The 26,451-nt window shown below is 43.1% G+C and overlaps 2 protein-coding genes across 3 annotated transcripts in view; one reads left to right on the top strand and one right to left on the bottom strand.

Annotated features, from left to right (window-relative positions):
• Positions 1–7,378, top strand: part of tmem198aa (transmembrane protein 198aa) — a 40,274-nt gene extending 32,896 nt beyond the window's left edge. The window contains exons 6-7 of the mRNA XM_084361506.1: positions 2,603–2,904; positions 4,124–7,378. Of these exons, the coding sequence (XP_084217632.1) occupies positions 2,603–2,904; positions 4,124–4,276 (455 nt within the window). The 3' untranslated portion in view covers positions 4,277–7,378. The remainder of the gene's footprint in view (positions 1–2,602; positions 2,905–4,123) is intronic.
• Positions 7,379–9,965: 2,587 nt separating this feature from the next.
• desma (desmin a) lies at positions 9,966–24,886 on the bottom strand (the record flags this gene model as incomplete). 2 transcript variants are annotated; one of them, XM_084362125.1, is made up of 11 exons in its annotated part: positions 9,966–10,656; positions 11,933–12,024; positions 12,627–12,679; positions 12,771–12,880; positions 12,990–13,100; positions 13,200–13,325; positions 13,479–13,640; positions 14,892–14,987; positions 15,108–15,168; positions 17,913–18,384; positions 24,823–24,886. In XM_084362125.1, 11 exons carry the CDS (start codon positions 24,884–24,886, stop codon positions 10,615–10,617), a joined length of 1,389 nt encoding a protein of 462 aa, XP_084218251.1. In that variant the 3' UTR covers positions 9,966–10,614. The 2 variants fall into 2 exon arrangements, with proteins under 2 accessions (XP_084218251.1, XP_084218252.1); XM_084362126.1 differs by lacking the exon at positions 24,823–24,886 and having other exon boundaries at positions 17,913–18,592.
• Between the last annotated feature and the right edge of the window lie 1,565 nt (positions 24,887–26,451).

Genomic DNA, 26,451 nt, shown 5'->3' with positions numbered 1-26,451 from the left:
GTAGATACAGCCTGTGATTGGTCATGTGAAGAGGGGGGAAAAAATGAAACGCGAAGCTTTACAGAGAGAAATGTGAATGCTATTGCGGTTCCTGCTGCTTTGTGATAAGAGCGTCTTCAGACAGGGTCATTATGGTACAGAAAACTCCCTGAAATATACCTGCAGTATACAGCAGCCGTCAGGAGACCTTTACACACCTGCAGTCGATCCCCATGAAATGTTCAGGAACATTTCCTGCATCTGTCATGTCTCACCTCCAGTTCCCCACCTGAAGACATGGTAACATTTCAGGGAAAATGCAGGTAGAGATGTGCAGTAATATTACATGGACAGGCATGTTAGGGGTTGTCTGACAAAAGACACTTTCACATGGAGTAATTAAATAAATGACAAAGCAGCAGCTCTTCACCTGCAGTTACTAATAACTCTTTTAATGTTCCTTTCAATGTATCACACGTGTGTTTTTGATGCAAGTATATCACAAAAAATTTAATTTATCTTATAATGATGAAGTAAATGTGATTGCACAGTATAATGGCTATGGAAAAATGACACTATCAGCATCTAGGTTCCCTATAAACTTCGCTTTCGTCATGCAATATTGTCTGCCACGGGGCATGAAATCTTCTGGGAAAATGAAGGATGGCTGATGATCCAGTCAGGCTGGCACCACTGCCATCTGCTTTCACATCTCCCTTATAGACAAAATTAATTAATAATCTCACATCTTCACATCCGGTTGTCTTTGTGACCTCAGCGCCAACAATAATACCACTTGGAACTGCATTACACAAACATTTGCACCGTAAACACCTCATAGTCCACCATGTTCTTGAAAATAATAAGCGACGTCTCCTCCTCATTAGTCTGACTTACCCGATGGAGACTCTTGGTATATAAGCCTGACATTTCGTACCTATTGCAGGCGGCATTTCCCTCTTCCTTCCTGTATTTGCGTGTTACTGTTTTCAGAATACCAGTCGCTACGTGAAACAAAAATCGCTGGAGCCAGATCTCTCCCCAGTGTTGAGACAGCGTTGTGGAGATACACGTACATCTAGCCTAGCCCTGTCTTCTTCTTCTTCTGATGAGTTTTTTGCCAATTGGCATCCACAGGTGTTTCATCACCACCATCTTCTGGAGTGTACTCTGCTCCATCTTTTCCAGCAATGTGAAAAGGCACAAGGCGGAAATGTTCCCGAACGTAGCTGCAGGTGCGAATAATGAAAATCACTTGCGGTGCCTGAAAGGTTATCCAAGTTATTTACCAGGAACTAAATCTGAAAGACGCTAGAAGAGTTTGTCTGTTTTGACAGAGAAAGGATGATGAGGGTGGGGAGAAGGAGAAAAAAAGGGGGCAGGTGTATTGGGGGAAGGGCAGAGTAGGGTGATTAACTGGGGCAGAACGGGTAAGTGGGGCAGCCGAGTGGAGCAGTGAGGAAAATCATCTGTCTGTCAGCTGATTCAACAGCATGCAGGACACGGGCGGGAATGAATTAGCTTGCACATGTTTTTCTTTTATTTATTTTTGTGTGCCTGTGTTGACAATGATCGAACACACATGCGTTTGTATAATTCATTCCAGAGCCAAACATGAACCGTCACAAATACATTCATAAGTCCGCCCGTAGCCTGACTTAAACCGAACCTCTCAAACTGCCTTTTTTACAAGTGAAGACGGCACAAAATGTCCTCACTCCCAAGGCTTAAAGCTCATATTGGTCCTCACATAGATAGACGTCTGAGAGCATACATACACAGTGTATACACACGCACACACTCGCACACACAGCAGCATGTAATGTAACCAGAGGGGCCTGAGGTGGGGTGAGCTGAGGAAAAGAAAGGGGGGGTATCATTAAGCGGTTTCCCTGGCAGATGGTGCCTCGTTAGCTGTCCGCCCGCACAAAGAAACAACAATAGACCTCATAACACTTCCACACCCACGAACCCACCCACACACGGTAACCGTGACGCATACAGTACATCTTGTTTCCCTGTAGTTCAGCGGGGTCCTCGCGCTTGTGGCCACATCCTGACCTCACATAATGAACGTGAAAACAGATCCCTGTATGCTAAACCGCCGAATCAAACACGCAGACACCCAAATAATTATATGGGGAATCAATGAACAGTGAGACAGGGTGGATTTTAGACATCCTCTGCCGGAGAAGGGTGTGGAAATAACATGAACACGCTCACCCACTCACAATATGTCAGGAGAGTGAGCAGCTCAGTATGAGTATATGCTGCAAGGAAAACTATCTGTCTGCCAACTGACTGAATAAGAATGAAGGAAAAGAGGAAATGGACATCAGAGGTTTTTTCTTCCTTTTTCTTTTTGTAGCCCGTGCTTACAATAACCACCCCTAGAGATAGTTCATCAGCATTTTAAAGCTAATTAAAATATTGAAGAAAAGTCCCATCTGATTGAGGGCTCCTTTGGCTTTTCCTCTTGACTTTACCAGACACTTTTGTTTCTCTGTGAAGCTGCGTTTCTCTGTCGATATCATCCTCTCACTCCCTCATGATTATCTATTGTTCCCTCTGTCTGTCTTTCTTTCTTCCTTCCTTATCACGTCCCTGCTCTTTTTGCCTCCAGTGGTTTTGAGTCGACAACAACGGAGGGTCCAGCTCATGCGCATCCGCCAGCGGGAAGAGAGGCTGAAAAAGGAGAAGGAGAACAAGAAGAAGAAAAAGCGACAGAACCAGAAGACCACCCACAAGCAGAAAGCCCACACCCATCACCACCACCACCAGCAGTACCATCACCCGGCGGCATCCCACCCTCACCACCAAGCCCAGAGCACCCAGCCACCTAAAGTCCCTCCTCCTCAGACTGAACCCGGCTACCACCGCAAGTCCAACCCAAAAAGACGCTTCGATGGAGATGTGCTGTCACCAGTAAGAGACAGTTGCCGCCTTATTCTTATGAGGAAGTAAAATTAGCTTTGCAGGTCAAGATTTAATGCTTTTTATTTTTAAATCAGCTTTACTCATTTTCTATATTTTACTTATTCCATATCACACCTTTAAAGAACTAATGCAGACATTTTGGGAAACACGCTTATTCACTTTCTTTGCCAAGAGTTAGACTAAAAGATTGATACCACCCTCATGTCAGTATGTTCACTATGAAACTGGAGCCAGTTAGCTCCGTTGGTTAGCTTAGCTTAGCTTAGCACGAAGAGTGGAAACAGCTAGCCCGGCTCTGCGTGAAAGTAGCAAATGGCCAAAAATCCGCCCACCAGGGTCTGACGGTGGTTGGTGTGGGACTGTTTCTTGGCCAGAAGCAGCGACTTCCTGAAGTCTTGCTGTCTCAGTGACGTTGCCTGGCAACCAGCGAAGACTTCAGGAAATCACTGCTCCCAGCCAAGAAATAGCCTAGTCAATTCACAAATGTAAATTTCACACTTTTTTGTGCACACACACACAAACAAATGAGAAATAGCATGACGACTTAAGCCAGTTTTAACCGGAACTTTCCCTTTCCAGGGACATGATGTTATCCCTGAAAAAGTACAATTTAATTGCAGCCATTTTTAAAAAACTGCAGTCGAAAAACCAGTTTGTTTGTTTTTTTTCATCGAGCTACAGAAGAAAGCAAACACCAATTGGCCAGTGACACAGTCCAGGCCTTGTTGTATAGTCACGCACAAAAACGATGAGTAAAAGTAGCGGTCACTTTCTGAGGACAGACTTGCCTAATCTTTGCCATGAAAGGCAGACAAAGATAAGCTGAATTAACCTTCGAAACGTAGTTCCTGCAAACGTAGCTTTTGTGAGCTTTAGCTGTTGGAAGGTCGATTTTGTTCGACCTCAGCTGTTTGCCTCTTTACCCAGTCTTTGTGCTATGCTAAGCTAACCATCTACTGGCTCCAGTTTTATAGTGAACAGAGAAAAGAACCTGAATGGCATAAATCTTATTATCTTACTCTTGCAAAGAAAGTGTGCAAGTGTAATTTCCAAAATGCCAATCACTTCCTTTAACAAGCGGATGTTAATGAGGGTAAGCTTTTGTGACCACTGTTTGTGTGGTTTACTGTCATGTTATCTATCCATCACATTGTGCTTGTCCACTATATATTCTGACCCAAACCCTGTATCATCTGTCTGCCCACAGAGCTACATCAGGAGTTTCAGGGACCGGCAAACCGACAGACGAGCCTACTCCCAAAGTCGAATGATGAGCCGCACCCGGATGGGCGAACTCGACTACGACTGCGGCTCTCAAGTGCCCCTCACGGCCCCCACTGGAGCCCCGGTTCGCATCTAAGACAGCGAAGCACACATCCAACCACACACACACAATCACACGAGGCTACTTCAAACCCTGTTTGTCACAGTTAGGGACAGAAACTTAAACGAACAGTGCCAACCTAATCAACTGCCTATTAACCCAACAGGAGCTCAGTATACCCCAAAGGTGGTCCCACACTGGTTCCCTGCTCTCAGACCCGTTCGATGTCGTATTTATTCGGCCAGTTTGGTCCTGTTCTGTTCTTTGTGAATGTCAAGAGACAAGAGCAGAGCCTCTTCTTCTGGATGGAGCAAGAACTGATTGCTGCTGAAGGCGATGTGGTCAAATCATCACGAATCATCACGTACTGACTTCAAAACCACTTCTGTTACTGTACTGGTCTGGAGCACACTGGAAAAGATGGACCTGTCTGTTGGGATGTTGAAGGAACTGAAATATCTCTGTTGAAAATTTGATTTAAAGATTTTTTGGGGGGCTGTTTCGAGTAATTCCAGTGGGATTTGCAGTGGGGAAACAATGAAAACACTCATTTCTCCACAGGAGGGCTGCACCATTCCAGATAAAAATGCATCACATGGATTTCAAGGATTCAACGGTATCTGTGCTTAGAAGGTAATTAAAGGAGATAACGATTTGCTTAAAGGATTCTAGTAAGAAAACTCAAAGGAAAATGATAGAAAATTAAATCAACATAAAAAAACACAGAGAGCTAACACCGAAACCGAGAGGCAGCTCTTCTTCATCACTTTCTCGTTTGAAAGGTCAGCGCGTGAAGCGAGGTGTTCACAAGGTCAACCTGACATCTTCACAGACAGCCTGCGTATCCAAACATGGCAGCACAAGTCTTCAAAATGGAGAGCAGAGACTGGTTTCAGGCGTGTACAGGACAATTTGTATGTGAACGGTCCATGTGTCATTGCCTATATTGTTGTCATTTTCCAGGGGATGTGCACATCGCATCACTTTGCTTTCGCCCTCAATCGACAACCGTTTTAACTGCGGACCTGAGCAGGAGACACGTCCACACCTCCCCCTTCTTCTTTTGTCTTTCTACTGAATTTAAAACATTTTTTGTAAGCTGTACGTAATGTGCTCTCATGTCACGTTTCCTCTTCTTATCACAAAAACAATCTACCTTTGAAGAATCTGTTTAAATATGCTGTTAAGACACAAAGACAAGAAGCCGCTGTCTGATACTGCTCCTCCAGCTGAAAGCTGTTTTAGCGAGTAGGGGGGGACAATACATGACAGTGAAAACGTTAAATATAGTGTGTTTGTGCGTGTGAGTGGACACATGAGCCCTGTGGCCAGTGATGGATTGTACCAAATACTGGTGAAGGAGGGGGGGATTCATGGTAATGTATGTAAAACATACTGTATTTGTTCCCCTCTTTTGAGCCACTATACTGGTGAAAAATGTGAATATTTCAGTTTGAGTGACGTGTTAAATGAGGAAAAGGAGGATTCTTTAAATGAAGGTAATCTCCTGGAAATGATGAGACATAGTGGAAAGATGAATTTGCGAATGGCGCCCTCTAATGTTTACTACTGGACCTCTTTTTCTAGACTTACTGTTTGTGTGCATATGTTTGTGTGTTACATGCATTTGCGTGTGATTTGCTTTTAAATTCAAATGCGCTCCGATTATTGATCGTTGTACTGAACATCCAGAGAGGTGAAGGAGTCGGATTTTAAGAGGAAGTATTTTCAGTACAAAGGAGCTGTTTTTGGTTTATTTGAACCTCTTACCCCAACACTAGCAATGTTACAGCTCCCGCTGAATCAAAATGTGACTATAAAGAGCCATATATATACAAAACTGAAGAAACTGATTAAAATGAATCAGATATTGGCCACTAGGAGTGTGTTTTATGTAATGTCCTGGAGGTTTAGATAAACAGATATATTCCTCAGTACTGATGGGATGTGATGGGCTTGGCACTGAAGGACCAGTCATCCTCTCCTTAACCCATTACTGCATGAGAATCCTTGTGTAACTGTTTCCAATGTGTCAGTGTTTCCGTGTGTCACTGTTGTCATGTGAAAGCCTCAGATTTCCAGTTTAAAATTGTTGGTCCCAGGGTGCGAAACACACCGTCCACATTAACTGAACTTCGACGTTATGCAGGAAAACAACATCATAATCTCGTTGTTTTCACCCTCAGTGCAGGTTTTCAATAGTTTTCGAGGATCAGCTGTAACCTGTTTTGTCACAATGAATAGGTGCAGCTGAAGGATTCTGGGATCCAAAGTGGAAACGCCTCGTCTGTTTTCTCTTCTCTCTCTCTCTCTGTTTACACTGTCCAGGTTAAAGGGCTCTGAAAAGGCATTTGAATCACTTCCCTCCTCTCGACACGCTCTGTGCTAAGTCACCTTCTGTTCTGCTGTATCAGTGTTACCCCAGTAATGTTTTTGCAGTAGTGGCTGTTCAAGTGTAATTTGGGGTTTTGCTCACACTTCAGTCCTGTTTCGCTCTTCTTTTGTAGTTTTATCGTAGTGCACTTGTATCATCGTCACTGTCTTTACATTGTGGAAAGACGGATATTAACAACATGAAAATTCTGTGACAAACTGAATTATTGTTATACAATTTTAAATCCTTTTTATTAGCGCTCTCGTTTTTGCTTTTATTATTTCCTGTCATCGCCCATCACTGCTGATTTTACGTTGGGGAAACACTACACAATTGTAGATATTGAACTGTAAATAATTTTTAAATGTACAAATGTTTTGTTTTCATTTTCATGTTTACATCATGATTGCTTATGTAATTTATCCAGCTGATTTTTTTTTTTTTTTAGATGGATTAGACCTGTTTTATATTGGGTTATGCTGTATGTCCAGTCGGTTTGATTTGGCCGGGTGGTTGATGCACTTGTCCAGACAAACTGACATCGACAACAGTAACTCAACAATTTCTCCTCAGGAGACAGCGATTCATTTTCCCACCATTCTCTTTAAATTTGTGCACATTGCCTGGGTATTATTATTATGATTATGATTATTATTATTATCAGCAGTATTATTATTATTATTATTATTATTATTATTATTATTATTATTATTATTATTATTATTATTATCATTATTATTATTATGATTGAGCATGGATTTATATGGACCTAAAATATGATAAACATTGTGAGTCTACAATCTAACTGTCTTGTTGTCTCTATTATACCTGCATACTTTAGTCATTTGTGTACAAATATCAAATAAACACACACACACACACACACACACACACACACACGCTAACACAAAAGCAGTCACAGCTCAGAGAACAAAGTAAGTTGTGTTTGTGTTTGATGCAAAAAGTATCCAAAAGTCATACTTGAGTAAAAGTAAAGATATCCTGTTAAAATATTACTTTGGCAAAAGGTAAAGCACCATTTTGTAACATTTTAACCTTAAAATATCAGCTTCAAACTCATGTTGATGGTTCAGTGTCTTGTAACAGGGAGAATGGCGTCTCTGTCTCAGACACTCAGCCCCCATCACTTGTTTCTGCACTATGTAGCTTCAGTCAGAGGGTAGGATCACAGCGTTACATCCATGTTTACTTCAACATACAAGTTTTCAACACATAACATGTTATGATGTAATGAGTTTTGTTTGTAGTTAGCAGCTACATTACATCTGACAGTCCCGGGATTTGTATTCATGACAGTGGTGTTGCACTCAGAAACTGAACTGAACTGAAACTGGCAATTGACAAGTTTTCTGCTTCAACGTATGAAGTAAATGTCGTTTTCACGATGTAACGGATACAGAATAATGAAACCATCTGTGTTTACATCGGTTCCCTGTACACCTCACTGTCATTATACAGTCTTGTCTGCCACCGGGCATGCAGTCACCTGGGAAAAGTAGGGTTAACTGGCGATCCATTTCTATTACTGACTAAACAAACGTTTTGCAACAGCGGTGCAGCAACAATACCACTTGACAATGCTACAGGGGAGAAGTTGTCTGCTGCCACTTTAAGTATCAAGAGAAAAAGTCAACTAAACATGTATTAACATGTATGTATATGCGGATCCAACATTCACTTAATTTTTCTTGTTATCAGAATCTGTGTTTTTTCAATCTGATCGCTGATGAAACGATTTTTTAAATGTGATGCTTTGGCTCTGATGCAGCATGCAACCTACAAAGTAACAAGTAACTAAAGATTTTAAATAAATGTAGTGGGGTACAAAGTAAAGTAAGTACAGTACTAGAGTAAAGGCAGAAATTAACTTCTTACAGAAATACTGTATATCGTCATTGTTGCAAATACTGGCTGATAAGTAAAAAATAAACTATAGTGCAGAAATGAGGAAGTAGGTTTGAGGATTTTAGAAACAGTATTCCAGAGCACATAAACATGTTTATTTTGTAAATGTACCAGTATGCATGTTGGTCATAAGGATTATATTAGAAAAATAGAGCAATATCTTGTTATCAGATCTTTTAAACTACCAACTATCAATGTCAGTATCAGTCTCAAAAAAGTCTGCATCTGTCTGACTATAAGCAGCTCAGCCATGATAAAGAGAACACGTGGCCCGTTTGAGTTCATCTTCATGATACTTTCTCTTCCGCTAACTCCTCACAAAAGCGTTGATGTGCTCTGACAGTAGGTTTCAGGCTACATTTGCATCGCAGCTTAATAACAGGCTACAGTAGCGGCGGCGGTTATGTAACAACAAATGGTGTAACTTGTACACTAGAGTGTCAAATACAGATCTAATCAGGATATAAGAAGTGTTCTCTACAAATTGCTTTGCAGAAAAAGCTGCAGGCAGCACAAAAAGGAAGCCGCGCTTAACAATTAAAATTCTTTTTACGCTTGAGTGCCGTCGACATGTCCCCACGGCGGCTGATAGAGGAGAGGTCAGAGAGTTAAGCTGACTGTGTTTGAAGGAAATGGAATAGAGAACATGCTGCCCTTTGTTATTGACCTATAATGATTGGGAAGCTGTTGACAGCAGTTGTGAGGAAACAGTGATGGAGGCAGAAAGTCCTGCTCAACACTGCTCCACTAATTCTTGGAAAAAGCAGTCTTTCTCTCACATCCCTTCTCTCTCTTCTTCTGTCTTTATTTTGCCTCATTATCTCTCATTGAATCTCCCTCATTTCTCCTTCTCTGTCTCTAATATCCTTTCATCCTCTCTCATCTTTTTCTTCTACCACCCTCACTGTCTCACTCTCCGTCTCGCTTTCTCATTTATTGTCTTCTCTCTTTTCTCCCTCCACCCCCACTTTTTTTTTTTTTTTTATCTCTGCTGACATTTTCAGTCCAGTGACTTCAGACAGAAACCGCACACACACTGTACAATTCTTGTTGCTGTGTTAATCTGCTTTCTGCTGGAAAACAAAAGCACGACCGAAGCCAGCTCATTAACCAACCATTGTTCTCCTCTCCCTGCGCCGAGACCAGCGCGGTTACTGATAATTTCAGCGGGGCCGCAACGCCTCTCTTCTTTATAAAAGTGAATTAAATGTTAACAGAAGACGGCTTCGCTTGGCTGGGGAAGCTGGGATCGTTTTAGAGAAGCTAATGCAGCCCACATCTGATGATGAACGCAGTGGGTAGAAACAGTTCATAGAGGAACCAATGCCAAGGCACGTAGGCTATATGAGGAATGCTAATGAGTGGAGTTTAAAGAAGGAGACCGTCTTACACAAAACACACAAAAAAGGAGATTTGTCTTTAAAATGGTGGTAACAAATGTCTTTATTCGAGATCCTCGGCACGGTGGAGCAGCAGCACAACACGGTCATATATTCATACAAACACCCAACACATGCTATCGAGCTCAAACTTCAAACATGACTGAGTTCCTTTCTCATCAGATGTTCGTCGTTCTGAAATATCTCAAACCTTAGACCAACATCTCACTTCCCTTTGATCAGTTACACAAATAAAAGCCCTCCTTAAACAAGTCACATACTTGCACAGAAAGACTTGGAACATGTGCAACAAAAACGGCCGTTGCATGTGACCCTGGTGTTGCAGACTTCTCATACCGGGCCGGTGCAGCTCCACGAAGCCGTGTTGTTCGCTTGAAATCGTTACTTGAATTATAAGATATGACACATTTCGGATAATGACACAAATAAAGCATTATTCCTGGAATGACCTTTATTTAAAACCAGGCTAAAGGCACTTTGCGCCGTGCCTCCACTCTGTACACTGTCTGAAGATGTCTCCTGTTTGCATTCACTTGTAGATTTTGTGTTTCAGCTGAAGTGGTCTCCAAAATTAGGCTCAGCTTATAAATCGTCATAGTGTCGGAAGAAAGATGTAGATTTTTGAACTATTTTTTAATAAATTTACTGTAGTTTCTAAGGTTGCCTCCTCCGGTTTACATGATGTCCTGCTGGTGCTGTGTGGACTCGCTGACGACCTGAGGAGGAGAGAAGAGGTGTTGTGGATCACAGTGAAAGAAGAGAAACACGTCGTTATCTGTGTTCAGGATTGCAGATAATTTGTGAGCGTATTTTCCATCAAGTGAAGCAGGTATTGTTTGGAGTGAAGTGCTGTGCAGGCGAGTGAAGCTGCTTGTTCGTGGAAGGCGGGTGTGGAGCGTGTCTACACAGGGTCGATGCAAACTACAAGATTTGAGGGATCAGTTAGAGACCGGAAATGTCTCTAACTGAATTTTCAGCTAATTTTTCTACACATAAACTGCTTTATACTCTCTGGAAATGCAAAGGTGGAGACTGAGTCAAATCTAAAATGGGAATCTGCTTTTTAAATCTGGTAGTTTGCTTCAGCCTGGAGGGAACAGATGATAAAACGTAGGTGGAACATTTGGCTGAGACTTACAGACTGGGCGCCCTGGCTCATAGAATACTTCATCTGGGTAAAAATATAGCAAAGCAAAATGCTTCAGTTGGAAAATTATGATTTTGTTATATCTAAAGGCCCCGACACACCAAAGAACTAGCTAAAGTGAAGGCTGACTGTGTCGTCTTCATCATCATCGAGCTGCACTTGAACACACCGTAACGACTACAGTTTGTGCGTTCTGTGCCTACGTGTGAGGAAATACCTCTCTGCGGATACGCAACCGTTGTTGTGGTTAAGAAGCTTTTTTTTTACGCCACTCTCGTTAATACAGCCGCTTCTAATCAAGATTATGTCTGTTAAAAAGTTGCAAATGGCACTGACGAAGAGTCAGAGAAGTAAAATATGGAGAAAATGGGTGAAATAATGGATACTACAGCGACGGACTCAAGCGGCTTTCCCTCTCTTTTTCTGTTTTTTCTTTTCGTGCATCAGAGTGATTGCTCTCACCAACGACCCGCCACTGATTCCACATGCTCAATTGGGTCAGTGCCAATGGTGCGGGACACACTGCATGGACTAGAGCCACAGACGCTTACCGACCGTCAGCCTGGTGTGTCAGGACCATAAAAGTGTACGTCATGTCATGTAAGTGTGCTGTATGTCACGCCAGCAACAACATGAAAAAGCACAAGTGATGTGAAGAACATTGATCGTCTCATTAGAATAAAATGTCCTGCTTGGAAGCCTCCTGGGTCCATTCCTTGACGGGCCAGAGCCAAGTCCAATCAGACTAACCCTAACCCTTTATCTCTTCATCTGTTTGTCCTTTTAACATTGTAGCTGATCGGTGTATTTACGGTGTGTGTGTGCGTGTGTGTGTGTGTTCGTACCTCTCCGTCGCGGGTCTCGATGGTCTTGATGAGAACAGTCTTCTTGGAGTGAACCTCTGAGGAGCGCTGTTGCTGTGACTCAGGACTGGTCTCTGCGAGAACACACACACACACACACAGCTCTTACACCGTCTCATAAACTCGTACAATAAGCTTTGCCACAGCTGCACAAAGTTCCCAGAGTTTCACACACTCGCATTGGAGGGTTAATTGGCTTTGAGCAACATTCAGGGGGCAGCAGCGACACAGTCTGATGCCACTTACAGGTGTTATATCCAAACTCTCATTAACAACCAGTGTCAGCTGTACCTACAGTAATACATCATCTTTAATCACCTCTCATTGTTTTCATTCCAGCAGCCGCAGAGTGCAGCGAGCGGAGGTGCAGGCAGAGATTAATTGCACGTTTGAACTGTTAATGCATCAAATGAACGGGTTAAGCTGTGTGATTATTGATGTGTGGCCTGCTGGTGACTGGCCCTGCGAATCAAGGAGCCATGAAGGATTTTGACATGTGCATATCGCCACGCGGTGGTCAGAATGTGTCACTGCAGGTGCACAGCCCCTCAGAATAGCGCCTACCATATACAGTCACAAGCTATAATTAGTCTTTTTTTTTGTCCCCCATTGACTCATCTGGAATGTAAAATGGGGTATTTATGAGTGAGGGGAAGAGCGTGGACTGTTTCCCTACCTCTGAAGCTGAGGGAGGAATAAGCAGACTGCATAGGCGCAGTGGTGGTGATCCTGCAGGAGGGACAAAACACAAAATTCAGCTTGGCACGCAATTCAGGGTGAAAGTGTCAAGCTACGATAGCCTTGAGAAACAGACACACACCTGCTCTCCTCTCCCTCCAGAAGCTTGCGGTAGGTGGCGATTTCAATATCGAGGGCCATCTTCACGTTGAGGAGGTCCTGGTACTCTCTCAGGTGACGAGCCATGTCATCCTTTGAATCAATACACGAGAGGTTTTATTGTCCGCTCAAAAAACACAAAATCCACTGTAAAAACACGGACAGCATTCTGGCAGGTGGTTCACCCACTGACGATAATTACCTTCATCTTGGCGATGTCTGCCTCCAGCCGTGTGATAGAGTCCTGGTAACCAGAAGCCTCGCGGCCCATGCGGTCCTCCATGTCTCTCATCTGGCGCAGCAGAGACTCGTTCTACGGGGGAGCGGAGTGGTTGAAAAACAGAACGAAAGAGATAGAGAGCGTGTGCTCGTTACGAAAGAAAGAAAGAAAGGACGTCCAGGAGATACTCACAGTGCCCTTGAGCGAGTCGATCTCGCAGGTGTAGGACTGGATCTGGTGCCTGTACTCCATGCTCTCCTGCTTGGCCTGACGCAGTGCATCATTGTTCTTGTTCACAGCCTGGTTCAGATCAGACACCTGAGGAGAGATGGGAAGAGGTTTTAGTTGTGAAACAGCTCGAGGAGATTATCTGTGTGTGTGTGTGTGTGTGTGTGTGTGTGTGTGTGTGTGCGTGCGTGTGTGTGTGTGTGTGTGTGTGTGTGTGTGTGTGTGTGTGTGCTTCCATCTTACCTTAGACTTGTACCACTCTTCAGCCTCTCCGATGTTCTTGGCAGCGATGCCCTCGTACTGCATGCGGATGTCCCTCAGAGCAGCAGTCAGGTCGGGCTTGGACATGTCCATCTGGACCTGGACCTGAGTTTCCTGCATCTGGCTCTGAAGCTCGCGGATCTCCTGCAAGGTGACAGGAGGATAACACTTAACAACAAGAGAAAAGATATTTTCATCCTGTTTGTTGTGGTTGCTCGTTTGCTGCTATGTCCGGTGATTTTTACTCAACGTTCATGTGGTGACATGAAGAGGATGGAGGGGATTTCTAACCGCAAAGACAGGAAGTTAGCGAAAACAACGTAGAATATAGAACTAAAAAATGTCAAACAATTTTCCCAGTGATTTACTGACGTAACATTCTCAGATTGATTTGAAAATACTTTATCTAACCCTTCGACGTGCGGTTGAGCTCGCGCACCCACTCCAGATGGGTTGCGCGCTAATGCTTTTAGCTCAGCGGCTGCAGTGAAGATTTTGGCTTAAAAGGGATGTTAAAGCGCCTTTTCAAACCAATTTGGGATCTCAAGGCTTCTGGAGACTGGGATTACGCTGGTCAAGCTGTATAAGGCCGTTTCTTTTTTGGTTGTTTTGTACGTTTTAAAACAAGTCCCCATCTACTTCAGTTTTTTTAGGAGACTGCTGCAACGCTGTAAAGCTCCAGAAATGTTTTGTTGACTGTGAAACTTTCCATCGGCACGGGGGGGGGGGGGTAAATAATGAGTGAATTTTCATTTTTGGGGTGAACTGTTCCTTTAACATCGTGAAACTTGGAGTTTCTTCGGTCCAACTCAGCTGTCTTCTGCTCAAACCAAAGGATATAAATAGCTTAGCATCTGTTCGCATGCACACACTCTTTCTCCCTCTTTGCCTCACACACACACACATCGAGGCAGACACGCACAACAGCTGACATGCTCTCTTCAACCAATCACCGCTTCAGCATTTCTGAGAGGTCAGAGTTGAGGCAGGGAAAGACAAAATGACAGGACGGGGCCGCAACTGTGCTGACATGTGTCCCAGCGTGCAGCTCCGTGTGTCCTTTGATGTCTGTGGGCGGATGATGTGCACTCATTGCATTTGCTTTGCATGAGACCTGAACGCCCAGGTTGTTATTATCTTTGCGAGGGAGTGTGTGTGCGTGTGTGTGCGTGAGAGAGAGAGAGACTGTGCAAATGTGCATATTAAACATGTTTTAACACCAGTGGGTGTGTTCAAGTGTGAAATATTTGATCCCCTGCAGATCCGCTACATCTAATATTACAGTAAAACTTGATACAGTACACACCGCCCTACTGACATACATAGTACAACGACGGACTGTAGGTGTGGCGGCCTGCTTGCAGACAGACAGAATTTAGAGACGGATCAACAGACCTCTTCGTGGATCTTCTTGAGGAAGCCGATCTCCTCCTGCAGACTCTCAATGCGTCTCTCCAGGTCCAGCCTGGCCAGAGTGGCATTGTCGACATCCTGGACACAAACACAAACAGAAAACCGATTTGACTTTGACTCTCTGCTTTGGGCTTTGAGGGTAAAATGACTGAGCAGCGAGATAAAAAGGCGTGATTGTTGTGGAAATAGGAGACGTACGGCTCTGAAAGCAGACAGGTTGTTCTCAGCCTCCTCCTTCTGGTGAATCTCCTCCTGCAGTCTGCAGACAGCGACAGACAAAGAGCAAAAACAAAGTTAAAACACCAGTGGATACAAACACTCAACTGCGTCTGAGCAACACGTACGGCTTCTTCCCCAGGGACCAATTACGAGACAGATAAACTAGTTACCACCATCACTCCTCCAGCCTTCTGCTCCCTGTTCTTTTGGGCTGTCGCTACATTTACAAGAATAGAACCGAAGACAATGATACATGGTAATCCAACGCACACACACACTGGTGCGCTCGCTCTTTGAGTCCTAAAGCTGTGGTGCAGCTGCTGTCACACTGTCACAGTCATAATGGTAACAGTGAGTAAGGAGCAGAGGTTTGCCCTCGGCTGGTGATGTTTCCAGAATTAGCTTTTCACTATGCTGCCTGAACAAACGGAGGATGTAGAGAAAATGCATGCCTGGAGCGTTTGCGTACGCAGTCTAAAGACGCTGGTCGGTCATATCTGCTTGATCTAAGGTTTGTTACATGTGACACTGAACAGATTTGCAGGTTTGAATGAAACTAAAAGACACGTTGGTGAGAGCTCGTCATCTTTACACATATAATTTGAATTCATAAAGGCTAATTTTTTTAATAATCTGATCTTATGTGATCTTACGTGTGGCATTCCATGAAAAGCAGGTTTATAACAGGTGTGAGTCGGGGAGGAAAGTCATCAACTTCACATCCTGTGCGGTGAATTTTATTTCTTTGTTCGCACTATGCGGCACATTGGGTTGGCACTTGTGGATTTATTGTTCAAGATATTGAACGTCTGCTGAACACATTCCCAGCAATCTTTTGATCTGCGTTATCCTCATCAACAGTCCTGCAGTCCTCGCTTTACAAATACCTTTCCCTTTCTGCTTTTTGCAGCTGCAGGGTCAAGGGCCTTGAGATAAACTTGTTTTCACAGTATGTGATGTAGTTGCTGACGCTAGCTGTTGATTTTGCACAGATTCTATAGGTGTGCATATGTCTGTGTGTGTTCGCGCGTGTGTTCGCGCGTGTCCGCATTGCATGCATTGTAACCGCGGGCAGGCAGTCCGTGTGTGTATTTTGATCTCAGTGGGAGCAGCAGGTGCTTTGGCAAGCTTCAGTGCTGCAGGCAACAATTTAAAAAAAGGGCTGATGGAAAGAAAGTGAGGATTGAATGTGTGTGCATGCGTGTGTGTGTGTGTGTGTTTCTCTACACACTTGCATTTAAGTGATGTTGCTTGCTGTTGCTGTGACAGAATTTCTAAATCCAAAGAACTGACCCAGTAGCTACAAATAGACTTTTCAGAGATACATCACAGCTCTCTGTCAAACACACACAGGCAGGACTGTCCTTGATTTTTGGAAACATTTGTTCTTTTTCCTCCGTTTAACTCGTTCTAAATTCACAAGCGCACACAAACAGACTCTACGTCTTCATCTGTTCATTCCTGTCTGTCTTCTTCTCTTTCCGTCTGGCTGAAACTCTATCCGTCTGCCTCGACTTCATTCGTACGATCTGTCTGTCTCTCCCTTCATTTTCCTGCGTCGTGTCTCTTGTGAATAAATTATAAAACACCTTTGTAAAAAGCTGGTGGACCGTAACCGCTCATTGAAGTGTAGCTATTCTCAAATCTCTCCTTTGTTGTTACCCTTTTCTCCAGAAGAGAACAGACACCCTCTGGAAATCACTGCGAGTCCTCTTTCTTTGTATTAAAAAGAAAATCTACCACTTTCCTCCCTCTCCTCTCTCCCCATTTTCTACTTTCTTGTAACATCCAGCAATGTGTCGACCTGTTTTTCTGATGTAGACAAGCAGCTGCCAACATGGGGGTCGAGACCCCTCCATGGAGCGGCAAGAGTTATCTCAAGGGTCGTTGGATGATTGAGATAAGATACTCTTTAGTCCTACAACAGGGACATTTCCTAAGTCTGACCCTAACGAGGGGGAACAATGTAAAATATTTCTGTTACAGATTTCAGTTTGATGAGTTTCCTTGAATGTTCTGGTTTTGTGAGGTACAAAGTACTATCAGTATTTTATCTCTCATAGACATATGAGATATGGGACGTATTTCTGCTACAGATTTTTCTCTAAAATTATTTTCATGTTACTATTTTGCCTCTCAAGAACATGTTCAGTCTAACCTTAACCCTAACACCCACCATAACCCTAAAAAGGGAGGAAAAAGCATACGGTATTACTGCTACAGATTTTAGTTTGATGGGTTTTCTCAAATAATCTAATTTTGTAAGTTACAAATATCAGTATTTCATCTCTTATAGACACATTAACCCTAACCCCGACTCTTAACCTAACCCTAACAAGAGGAAAAAAGTGTTCAGTATTTCCGCTACAGATAAATAAATACATTTGGCGACTTTAGTCTAATATTCTTTTATTATGAGGTGCAAACATCACTTTTTTTACCTCTCATGGACGTATTTAGCCTAACTCTAACTGTATCCCTAACCCCAACCTAACCCCGACCCTAACAAGTGAGGAAAAAAGTGTGGGGCAAACATCACTATTTAGAAATTGCTTCACTTTTAAGGATTACAAGCCAAGAAGTTTGGGAACCCCTGATGGAGACAGTTGCACCATCCAATTTTCTGTCTAGACCTGGTGAATTGTTGTGTTTCTTTCTGGTCTTTCTTTCTGCTTTCTAGGAACTTACTGTCAAAAGCCACATCAGCCTCATCATTCATCCAAACTCTCTAACAGTGCATCCATTGCTACAGATCATCCCCTCATTCATCACCCTCTAACCTACCTGAGCTTGAGTTTCTGCAGGTCATCAGCCAGGTTGTCTCTCTCTACCTCCACCCGGGCACGCTGGTTGGAGTGGGCCTCTATCTGCCTCCTCAGCTCCCTCATCTCCTCCTCATACAGCTCAGCCACGCGGCCGGGCCCCTCGCGGCCCCTCAGCTTCTCAATCTCCACCGTCAGCGCTGCATTCTGCTGCTCCAGGAAGCGCACCTTCTCGATGTAGCTGGCGAAGCGGTCGTTGAGGTGCTGCAGCTCGGCCTTCTCGTTGGTCCTTGTGTTGAGGAAGTCCTGGTTCATGGCGTCGGCCAGGTTGAAGTCGAGTTTCTCTCCGGAGTAGGTGCGCATGGCTGTAGAGGCGCCATACCCTGCTCCACCAGCACCGGAGGACACCCTGTAGCTGGAATAGGAGGGGAGGCTGCTGCTCTTCACCTCATAGACTCGGGAAGACATGTGGGCTGAGGAGCTGCGGCCACCTCCTGCGGAAGAAAAGAGGGAGGACATTGGGGTTGACCCGACACCAGAGCCGAAGGTGCGGCGGTACGAGGAGGCACTCTGGGCTGAGGAGGAGTATGACTTGCTCATTGCTGGTTGACTGTGCGGTTGTCTTGTGGTTTTGATGAAGCTGCTTGAGACCCAACTGTCCCACTGGGCAACTGGGAGAGAGACGATGTGAAGGAATCCCAGACAGCGAGCAGCTATTTGTAGATTTACCACACCCACTCCTACCCCGACCCCTCCTCTCCGTCCTCCCCCCGTCTCCATTCGCCCCCTCAGTACTCCCACTACCTCCTACTCCACCCCCACACTGTACCTCAACCACACGTTGCTTTAATTGATCACTTTGTCACCATTGTAAAAGTTGTCAATGAACCCATGTAGGAAGATTTCCCCTTGGGTTAGGGTTAGAAAAACGTAGTGGAGATGACAGTCAAACATCGGCAGAGAATGTTCTGTTACTTTTACCCCCAGGTTGCTTTCATCTAATCATCTTAAAACTGTAAATGAGACTTAAAGGTCCTGGTGTCCTTCCCAATGCGACACTGTGAGTTGGTAGCCGGCCCGATCATCCTTCCTAAAGCATCAGTATGTAGTAGTTTGATGTCAAATCTTCGTTTTGGTTATTTACTGTGCAGCTGACATCCGTAGCATAAGAATTCAATTAAACTTATTTTTGTTGTTGTGACACATTAAAGGTGCACTATGTAGTTTTGGGGAAGACATTCTAATCAGAAGAGAAAGATCTTCAATGACTGACTTTTTTTTAAGCCTAAACAAACTAAATAAACAATGTGGCGGACCCTGCCACCTTTCTAGCTTCAAATAGTGTTCTGGGGAGCTTATTTTCCTCTGAGAACAGTTTGTTTATTAAGTTATGGAAAAAATAAATATTTCTGAGTTTGTACTTTATTGATATTGTAAATATACAAATTCTGAGTTTAAATGTCTTTTCCAAAACTGCATAGTGCCCCTTCAACCCATTAATGACTGACAACTATAAATAGTATGTTAAGAAAAAGTCCCACAGAGTTTTTTTATTAGAGGTAGAAACATCAAATTTGCTGTTGAAAGCGTTAAGCGATTCAGCTGTGCATGACAAAATTAAAATTTTGATTTCACATATTTATCGAGTCTCAATTGGTAGACACAGTTGTTTTTCTTTCTTTTTTCCTTTTTTAAATCACATAAAAGATTTAATAACATCCATTTGAATGTTAAGAAAAACTTGCCCGTAGCCTCGTCCTTCGTCGATGGATTTGTGCTTAGCTCATCTACTATTTTAAGCTCTCTAAAGGATATTATAAAATTCCACTGTGGACATTAAAGGTGCACTCTGCAGTTTTGAGTAAGTAATGTTAAGAGAAGAGAAAAATCTTCACTTGTTGATTTTTAATGACTGTCATCAAAGGACAAAACAATATCCTGCTGTTTTATTTTGTTTACATTAGCCGGACCCTTCTGAGTAGCTTCCTCTCTGGGGTCAAACAGTGTTCTGGTGACCTTATTCCCCTTGAGGACAGCTTTTTTATTTGGAAATATATTAAATAACTATTTCTGAGTTTGTATTATTAACTTATTATTATTGTAAATATTAACTTTCTTAGTTTGATGTTTTTTCTAAAACTACATTGTGCACCTTCAATCTGTTAAACTTTTGGATAAAAGATTGCCTTTGAGAGAAAAAGTCATGATCTGACACCTTTTAGTTCTCAGAAAAATGTATTATTTAGATGACATTTTTGTAAACCAGTTTATTATATTATCTTGACATGTCATCCATTATCCTCCAGGCCTTCCCTCTATATCTCCTCCCCCTCTCCAGCCACTCATCTTTTCTCAGCCCCTCTTCTCTACTCATTCCTCTCCCCATGTCGTGCCTGTTGCTGGCCCTCGATTCAGCTGTCCAAAGGTCCGGTTTCAACGGCTCTAAAGGGCGGTGGCCTTCAGTGTGTGTGTGCATGCTTGTGTGCATGTGTGTGCATTCTCGAATGGATCCATGACAAAGTGAGTGAGAGTCAGTCAGTCTCTGCAGTTGTTACAGAGAAAATATAGGCCTGTTTCATCAACACCATCTATATACTGAAAAGTATCCAGTGGGTTACAGTCTGCAGTCTATAGGTCAGTCGCCCAAAATAGATCACGTCCCATCCTGAGTCAGTTTTAAATAGCTTCACATGCTTGAAGTAGCCATGTGACATATTTCCTGTGATTAGGCGTATTAAAGTTTAATGGTGCGAAAGACACAGGATCATAAAAGCACACACATCCCTCTGTTGAGATATACAGCCTCTCTTTTAAGGACGCATGGTAATGATGATTTCAACTGAACTGTACGAATGTGAACCCTTCATTCAGTAATACTGATGCCTAACAGCGTCCTGATGCTGAGACAATAGGATTTATCTCATAATGTGACATCTTACAGTGTTTGAGTTACTGCCCTGCCAGCAGCTATAGAGCTACGTTACAACAGAGTTATGTTTTTACCCTTGGTTACATAAGGAGCAGTAGGGTTTGACTGATAGAGCTGCTGCTGGGAAGGTCACTTACAATCTCTGCTGGACCCACATGCACCATGTGTGGGTCTACAAATCCATATCTGCATCATCTTGTAATCCTGCATATAAATGAGCTATTTGTGTGTTTATTCTTCAAGCTGAGGGCAAAAAAATTAAATCCCCACAAAGTCAGGCATCAATATTTTGGTTGCTGTCAGAATTATAACCAGGTTAAAGCTGAGTCACTGGCATATTATCATCCTGTAAAGTTGTTATGGTGAGCAAGTCGCAGCCGCCTGGTTACACATCCAGCAGACATGCGATGACATTGTGTTCTATTCTGGACTATTCTGGTCTCTTAACCTACTTAGATTACTCTATTGTTTGACATCATGTGTTAGCTATTTGCTAATTTAACCTCTCTGCTGTTCGGTGCTGCACCAAAAGTCATTCTTCTATAGGGGAACATATGCTGTGGCTTGTTTGTATTTCTTCGAACCACTCACAATCGTCTTGGGCAGCAGAAAGCCCAGGAGGCTGCAAGGGTGCCCCTGCAAAATAGTGTTGGGGGGGAACGTTGTTTCGCGCTGGGAAGTGAGCCATGGCATTAAAATGAGCGAATCCCTGCAGACGAAAAGGCAAGAGCTGCTCGCTTGTTAGAGTAACTTGCCATTTTCGAAGCGTGGGTTGCTAGCTTGGAGGTTGTTGTTGTATCCCATAGAGACAAGGGACATGGGAACAGTAACACCCAGATAGCAGAATGGATTGGGAACCCAATGGCAGGCTTTATACCCACAGTGTACAACTGGTAAGTCAGACATGGAGACATGGTTGAGCATCTCAGGCTTGGGTCATAACACAGAAAAAATTAGCTAAAATAGGCTAAAAAGCTCCACAGAGTTGCAGAGTTGGGTGATGACACAACATGCAATCCTTTCATCTTACATTACTGGTTAGATTTAAGCCCACCCAAGGGGTTCAGGTAAAGCAGGCAGTACAGCTGAGGTAGTTTTTTCTTACATACTATCCAAACACTGCACATGTTGAATACCACTTGCCCTTACGTCTCAACGCAACGTGACGCCCTTGAATGTATTTAAGTACGCCAGCTTTTGCAGTTTAGCACTGCATGTCGCGAGTGTGTCGATGTGTGAGCGTATGAATGATTGCTGTTGGTCTATAACTGACGGATATTACTTATGTCAGACACCCGGGGCTCCTGCAGCTGAAAGCCAGCCCAGACTTGTGAGGCATCTCTGCACCGCCCTCCCTGTGTCATCTGTGCTAATGCGTTGGCGGTAACGATGATGATAATGAGGAAGAACATAAGATGCTAAACATTGCTCCGAGAGCTGAATAGAGGCATAACATTTGTTGGCTTCCAAACGAAGTTACATTTAATGGTTCAATTAACTCTTGGTGATTGCACCTCACGTAGGCGGAGTGTCGCTTGGCTTTGCATAATATCACAAAACTTGTACAACAATGTACCAGGAGGGTACGTTTTCCCACCCTAACAGGTGCAACTAAGCCAAACGCACCAACACAGTCCTCAGAAGTGAAATCACCTGTCTGGTCTGGTGTGTAGACACGTTTTCATACACCCTTCTTCTGTCTCCTCCAGTCTCACACTATCCAAACAGCAGGTCTGTGACCCATGAGCATCAAAGCAGAAGGGGCTGCCTCCCACATCATATCAACACTCATTAGACTCTGCTGTCACTCCAAGTGTAAAGATCCCGGCAATTTGACTGCGTGACCAGAAAATGACTCAGTTTCCTGCCAATGAAGCATTCAAATGTAATGGGAAATTAAAGTGTTCAACTCTAGAAGCTTTGAATAATGAACCAACAAATATTACATCAACATGTTCAGCTGCACTGGCTGACACAGCGAGTCACTTACAGTTTAGGAGAAGCTTGTCTCTCTGTCACACAGACACACACACACACACACACACACACACACACACACACACACACTTGATTTGTCAGGTGTAGTCAGACTGAACGGAGAGGGGGAATTCAGAATTGGAGGCAATACATCTGCAAAGTTAATGAAAAGACGCGAGTGGGCATGAAATGATGCAATTTCGCTCTGGGTGGTGCAAACTGTGGCAGAGACACGTCAGTGTGAGCTGAAAATGTTTCGCAGTCACCTGAGCAAATCATTTGTGTTTATCCTGGAGATGTAGAAATGAATTTAAAGAGACAGCAAGAGTGTGTATGTGTATGTACATGTATATGTGTATGTATATGTATATGTGTATGCATATGTGTATGTGTGGGGTTGCCATGACTGGTGTTCGTGTGTGGTCCCGCGTTAATTTCACAGAGCAGAGTGTGTGTGTGTGTGTGTGTGTGTGTGTGTGTGTGTGTGTGTGTGTGTGTGTGTGTGTCAGCTGCTAGTGGTGTCAGCTCTATTTTTAGCCTTCCCGTTTGAACTCAGTTATCCCGACACTTTCCCAGAGGATCATGGGACTGAAGACAGAGCGCAACACCGCCAATAAAAATAAAAATAAAAATAATGATGATGTTTTCTTTTACTGACCAGATAAATATAGCTGCTGACAAATAAATCTAATCTCTGATATCGAATATCAAATGAAAATAAGATTTCCCTCAGATTGGAGTCCAAGCACAACAGCAGGTACGAGTATTACTGCAGGAGTCTCTCGCAAGTTCCTGAGCACAACATAAAACACTCTACATGTCTGCTAGAGAGACGAGAGGCCACTGTTGAACACACTGTCGCAGAGACTTCCACACTCCCTGTGCATAATGTTTCACAGCTCAAAAAGCCTCTCAAAACTACACAACTGTTAAAGTAACACTTCAATATTAACCATCAGTGATACATTGTAAATTAATAGTTAATATAACGTTCATTAATAGTTATTTTACTGTTATTTTACAAACAAAGGCAGGCTTTATATACCACTAGTCAAACAGTTTTAAAGGTTTATAAACATCAGTTGCAAATTTATAATGACTAGCCAGGTATTGCTTATAGAAGAGCTACAAAGTATTTAAAAAACATTTACCATTATTTGTTACTTAATAAACAATAAAGAATCGCTTTGTTTTGTTTGTTAACAGTGATGTTAACATATACAGTAAACATATATGTACGGATGCAAGAATTAATTGGATTGTCAATTGAATAAATAAAATTGTCAAAAAAAATCTATTGCAATTAGTGTTGACATCAGGTTTCTGTGGTGTGTGGCCTGGACTTGACCTAAAAATGTCAGATTATTTTCCAGATGAAGCACTTCAACCACAAAGAAGTCAGGTTGGAGGCCCTACAAAAAATGTAATATGAATTGCTTATTTGCACTTTCTTTCTTCTGTGGCGAAAGAAAGACTGTCTTCATTCTCTGACTGTGAGACTTGACAAGAGGCCTGAGGAATTTCATTTGAATGCACCTGTTCAGTTGTAATTCATCCTCAAAGAAATCCAAACAGGTGCTCCCCACAGACTGACTTCACTCTCCTTTGCTATCATAAACCAATGCCATAGACGTAAGGAGACAGGGGGGGAGAATGCCACTTTCCCAAACCATTTTTAACATATAACCGATGTATGTTTCTTATCATCAGTCAGAATTTCTGTCCTTTGCGGCTCAGATTTCAAGCCGTCCCAGGCCTCCGTCCTGGACCATGACTTTGCCTGTTCCAACGCCAAAGATGTCTCAAGAGACTTTAACACACATCATACTCTAATGTTGACATTTGCAAACACGAGTCCTGTGGTTTGTTATATTACAAGGGCTCAGTTTTGGACTTGACGCTTCACCAACAATGAATCCTGAAGGTTTCAGGTATCCGTTTTGAGTCAGATGTTGATTCACCTTCTGCACTCATGTGTCAGAATTGATGAGGGGGGTTTTTACCGTCACATATGATGCAAACTGACCTGACGTGAACATGATGCTACTTGACTGGAGCTCCTGGAGTTTCCCGGCTGAAGACGACATCATCTGCACAGGACAGAAAATGAGCTACCTACATGTTGCCTAACAACCACAGACACAGAAGCAACAACTGACCTGTAGCCTAGAAAAATCGCTCTTAAATTAGCCTCCGGGTCTCAGCGCGGCTGGTGAAACAGTTATCACACAGATACACGCTCACGCAACGAGTCTGAGAATATCAGCGGTACATAGCAGCCAGACCTAATTTTGGGAAAAGGATGCAGTTGTAATATAAAAATATCAGCAGTCATCTTTTGAAAAATCCTGCACCAGAAAAAGCTAATTAACTGAAGTCTGTTTTATGAATTTCAATGTAATTGCTTTGCGTGGATTATTTAAAAGATGACAGATTAAGTTGAAAAACAACATTTTACTTTAAAGCCTGCTCCATCTGATTTCCAACATCCAATTTTCCCCCCATCAGTGTGACATTTTTGGGACATTTCTTTCATTTATTGAGGCATAATTGTGATAACAGTTCAGTCCATCCTGGCATCTTTACTTCTCTCATTCACAACGCCCCATGGGTGGGGTATTTGGGGTAGGGCGGGGGCGTCTGGCTTGTGGCATGCTGGGGCAGTCAGAAGCCAAGCAGTGTGGATGACACGACGGGAAAATGGCATGATGGGAAATTGTTTGAGGATCCCTTTTTTAACTACCAGAGATGAGAAACTAAAATACAGAGACAATCTGTGTTTTCAGTAAACAGAAAACATTGCGTAGATCTGCAGAATAGCAAAAGTTAGCGGGGTAAAAGGTGGTGAAAATCCCATTAAATTTAAAGTGTGTGTATAGGTGAGGGGTCCTCAGCTGGTTTCACCCTTCATAAATGCTGACTGCAGGTTGCCCGGCAACCAACCAAACACAAATACACACATGCCAGTGAGTTGAGCTGTCACGCTAGAGTGACACGAGGATGAAAGGATGAGAGTAAAAGGAGGGAGGAAGAGAGACACATTGCACATGACTGCATGTAGCTGTGTAACATGGTAACCAGAACAACTCTATGAGCATCTTCTACCAGGAAACTTGTTCCAGATCTATTTTCGGTATCTTAGGAGAGATATGATATCAAAAGCCGGCAACAACACAATGTGCCTGAAATAGAGAGCAGCGGACATGAAATCAAACCACGTGGTTCATGAGTCACGCTTGATATGAAAGGTTTCTTTTTGTTTTAAAACAGTCCAGTTGCCCCACACTTCTGTCACTGTTTCATGAGAGGACAATGCACAACTTAACATTCAGCACAAGTGAACTCTGCGGAGCTTTAGCGATGCTAATCCCGTGACATTTACAGACATTCGTCGGAGGCTGCCTACGTTATGCCAAGGATAGGATCACTGTGGGCATATCAGGGCTAAAGCCAAGAGTCTGGTGCTCCGTGAGCCAGTCTGTTAGTCTGCTTAAATTAAGTCTGCTTAAATTAAACAAAAGTGAGTTGCCAGTTCAGAGCTGACACAACATGTTTTTCAAGTGTTTCGTTCCATACAAGTTTCATTTCAAATATAGTTACAAATATTTTTAGTCCTATAATTCTTGTAGAGGGGTTGCTGTAAACTACAGACTTC

This window comes from Pagrus pagrus, assembly GCF_965226575.1.
Source record: "Pagrus pagrus genome assembly, chromosome: 9".
Classification (NCBI taxonomy): Eukaryota; Metazoa; Chordata; class Actinopteri; order Spariformes; family Sparidae; genus Pagrus; species Pagrus pagrus.
The sequence above is the reverse complement of the archived record's forward strand: the minus strand, read 5'-3'. Positions and strand labels throughout refer to the sequence as shown.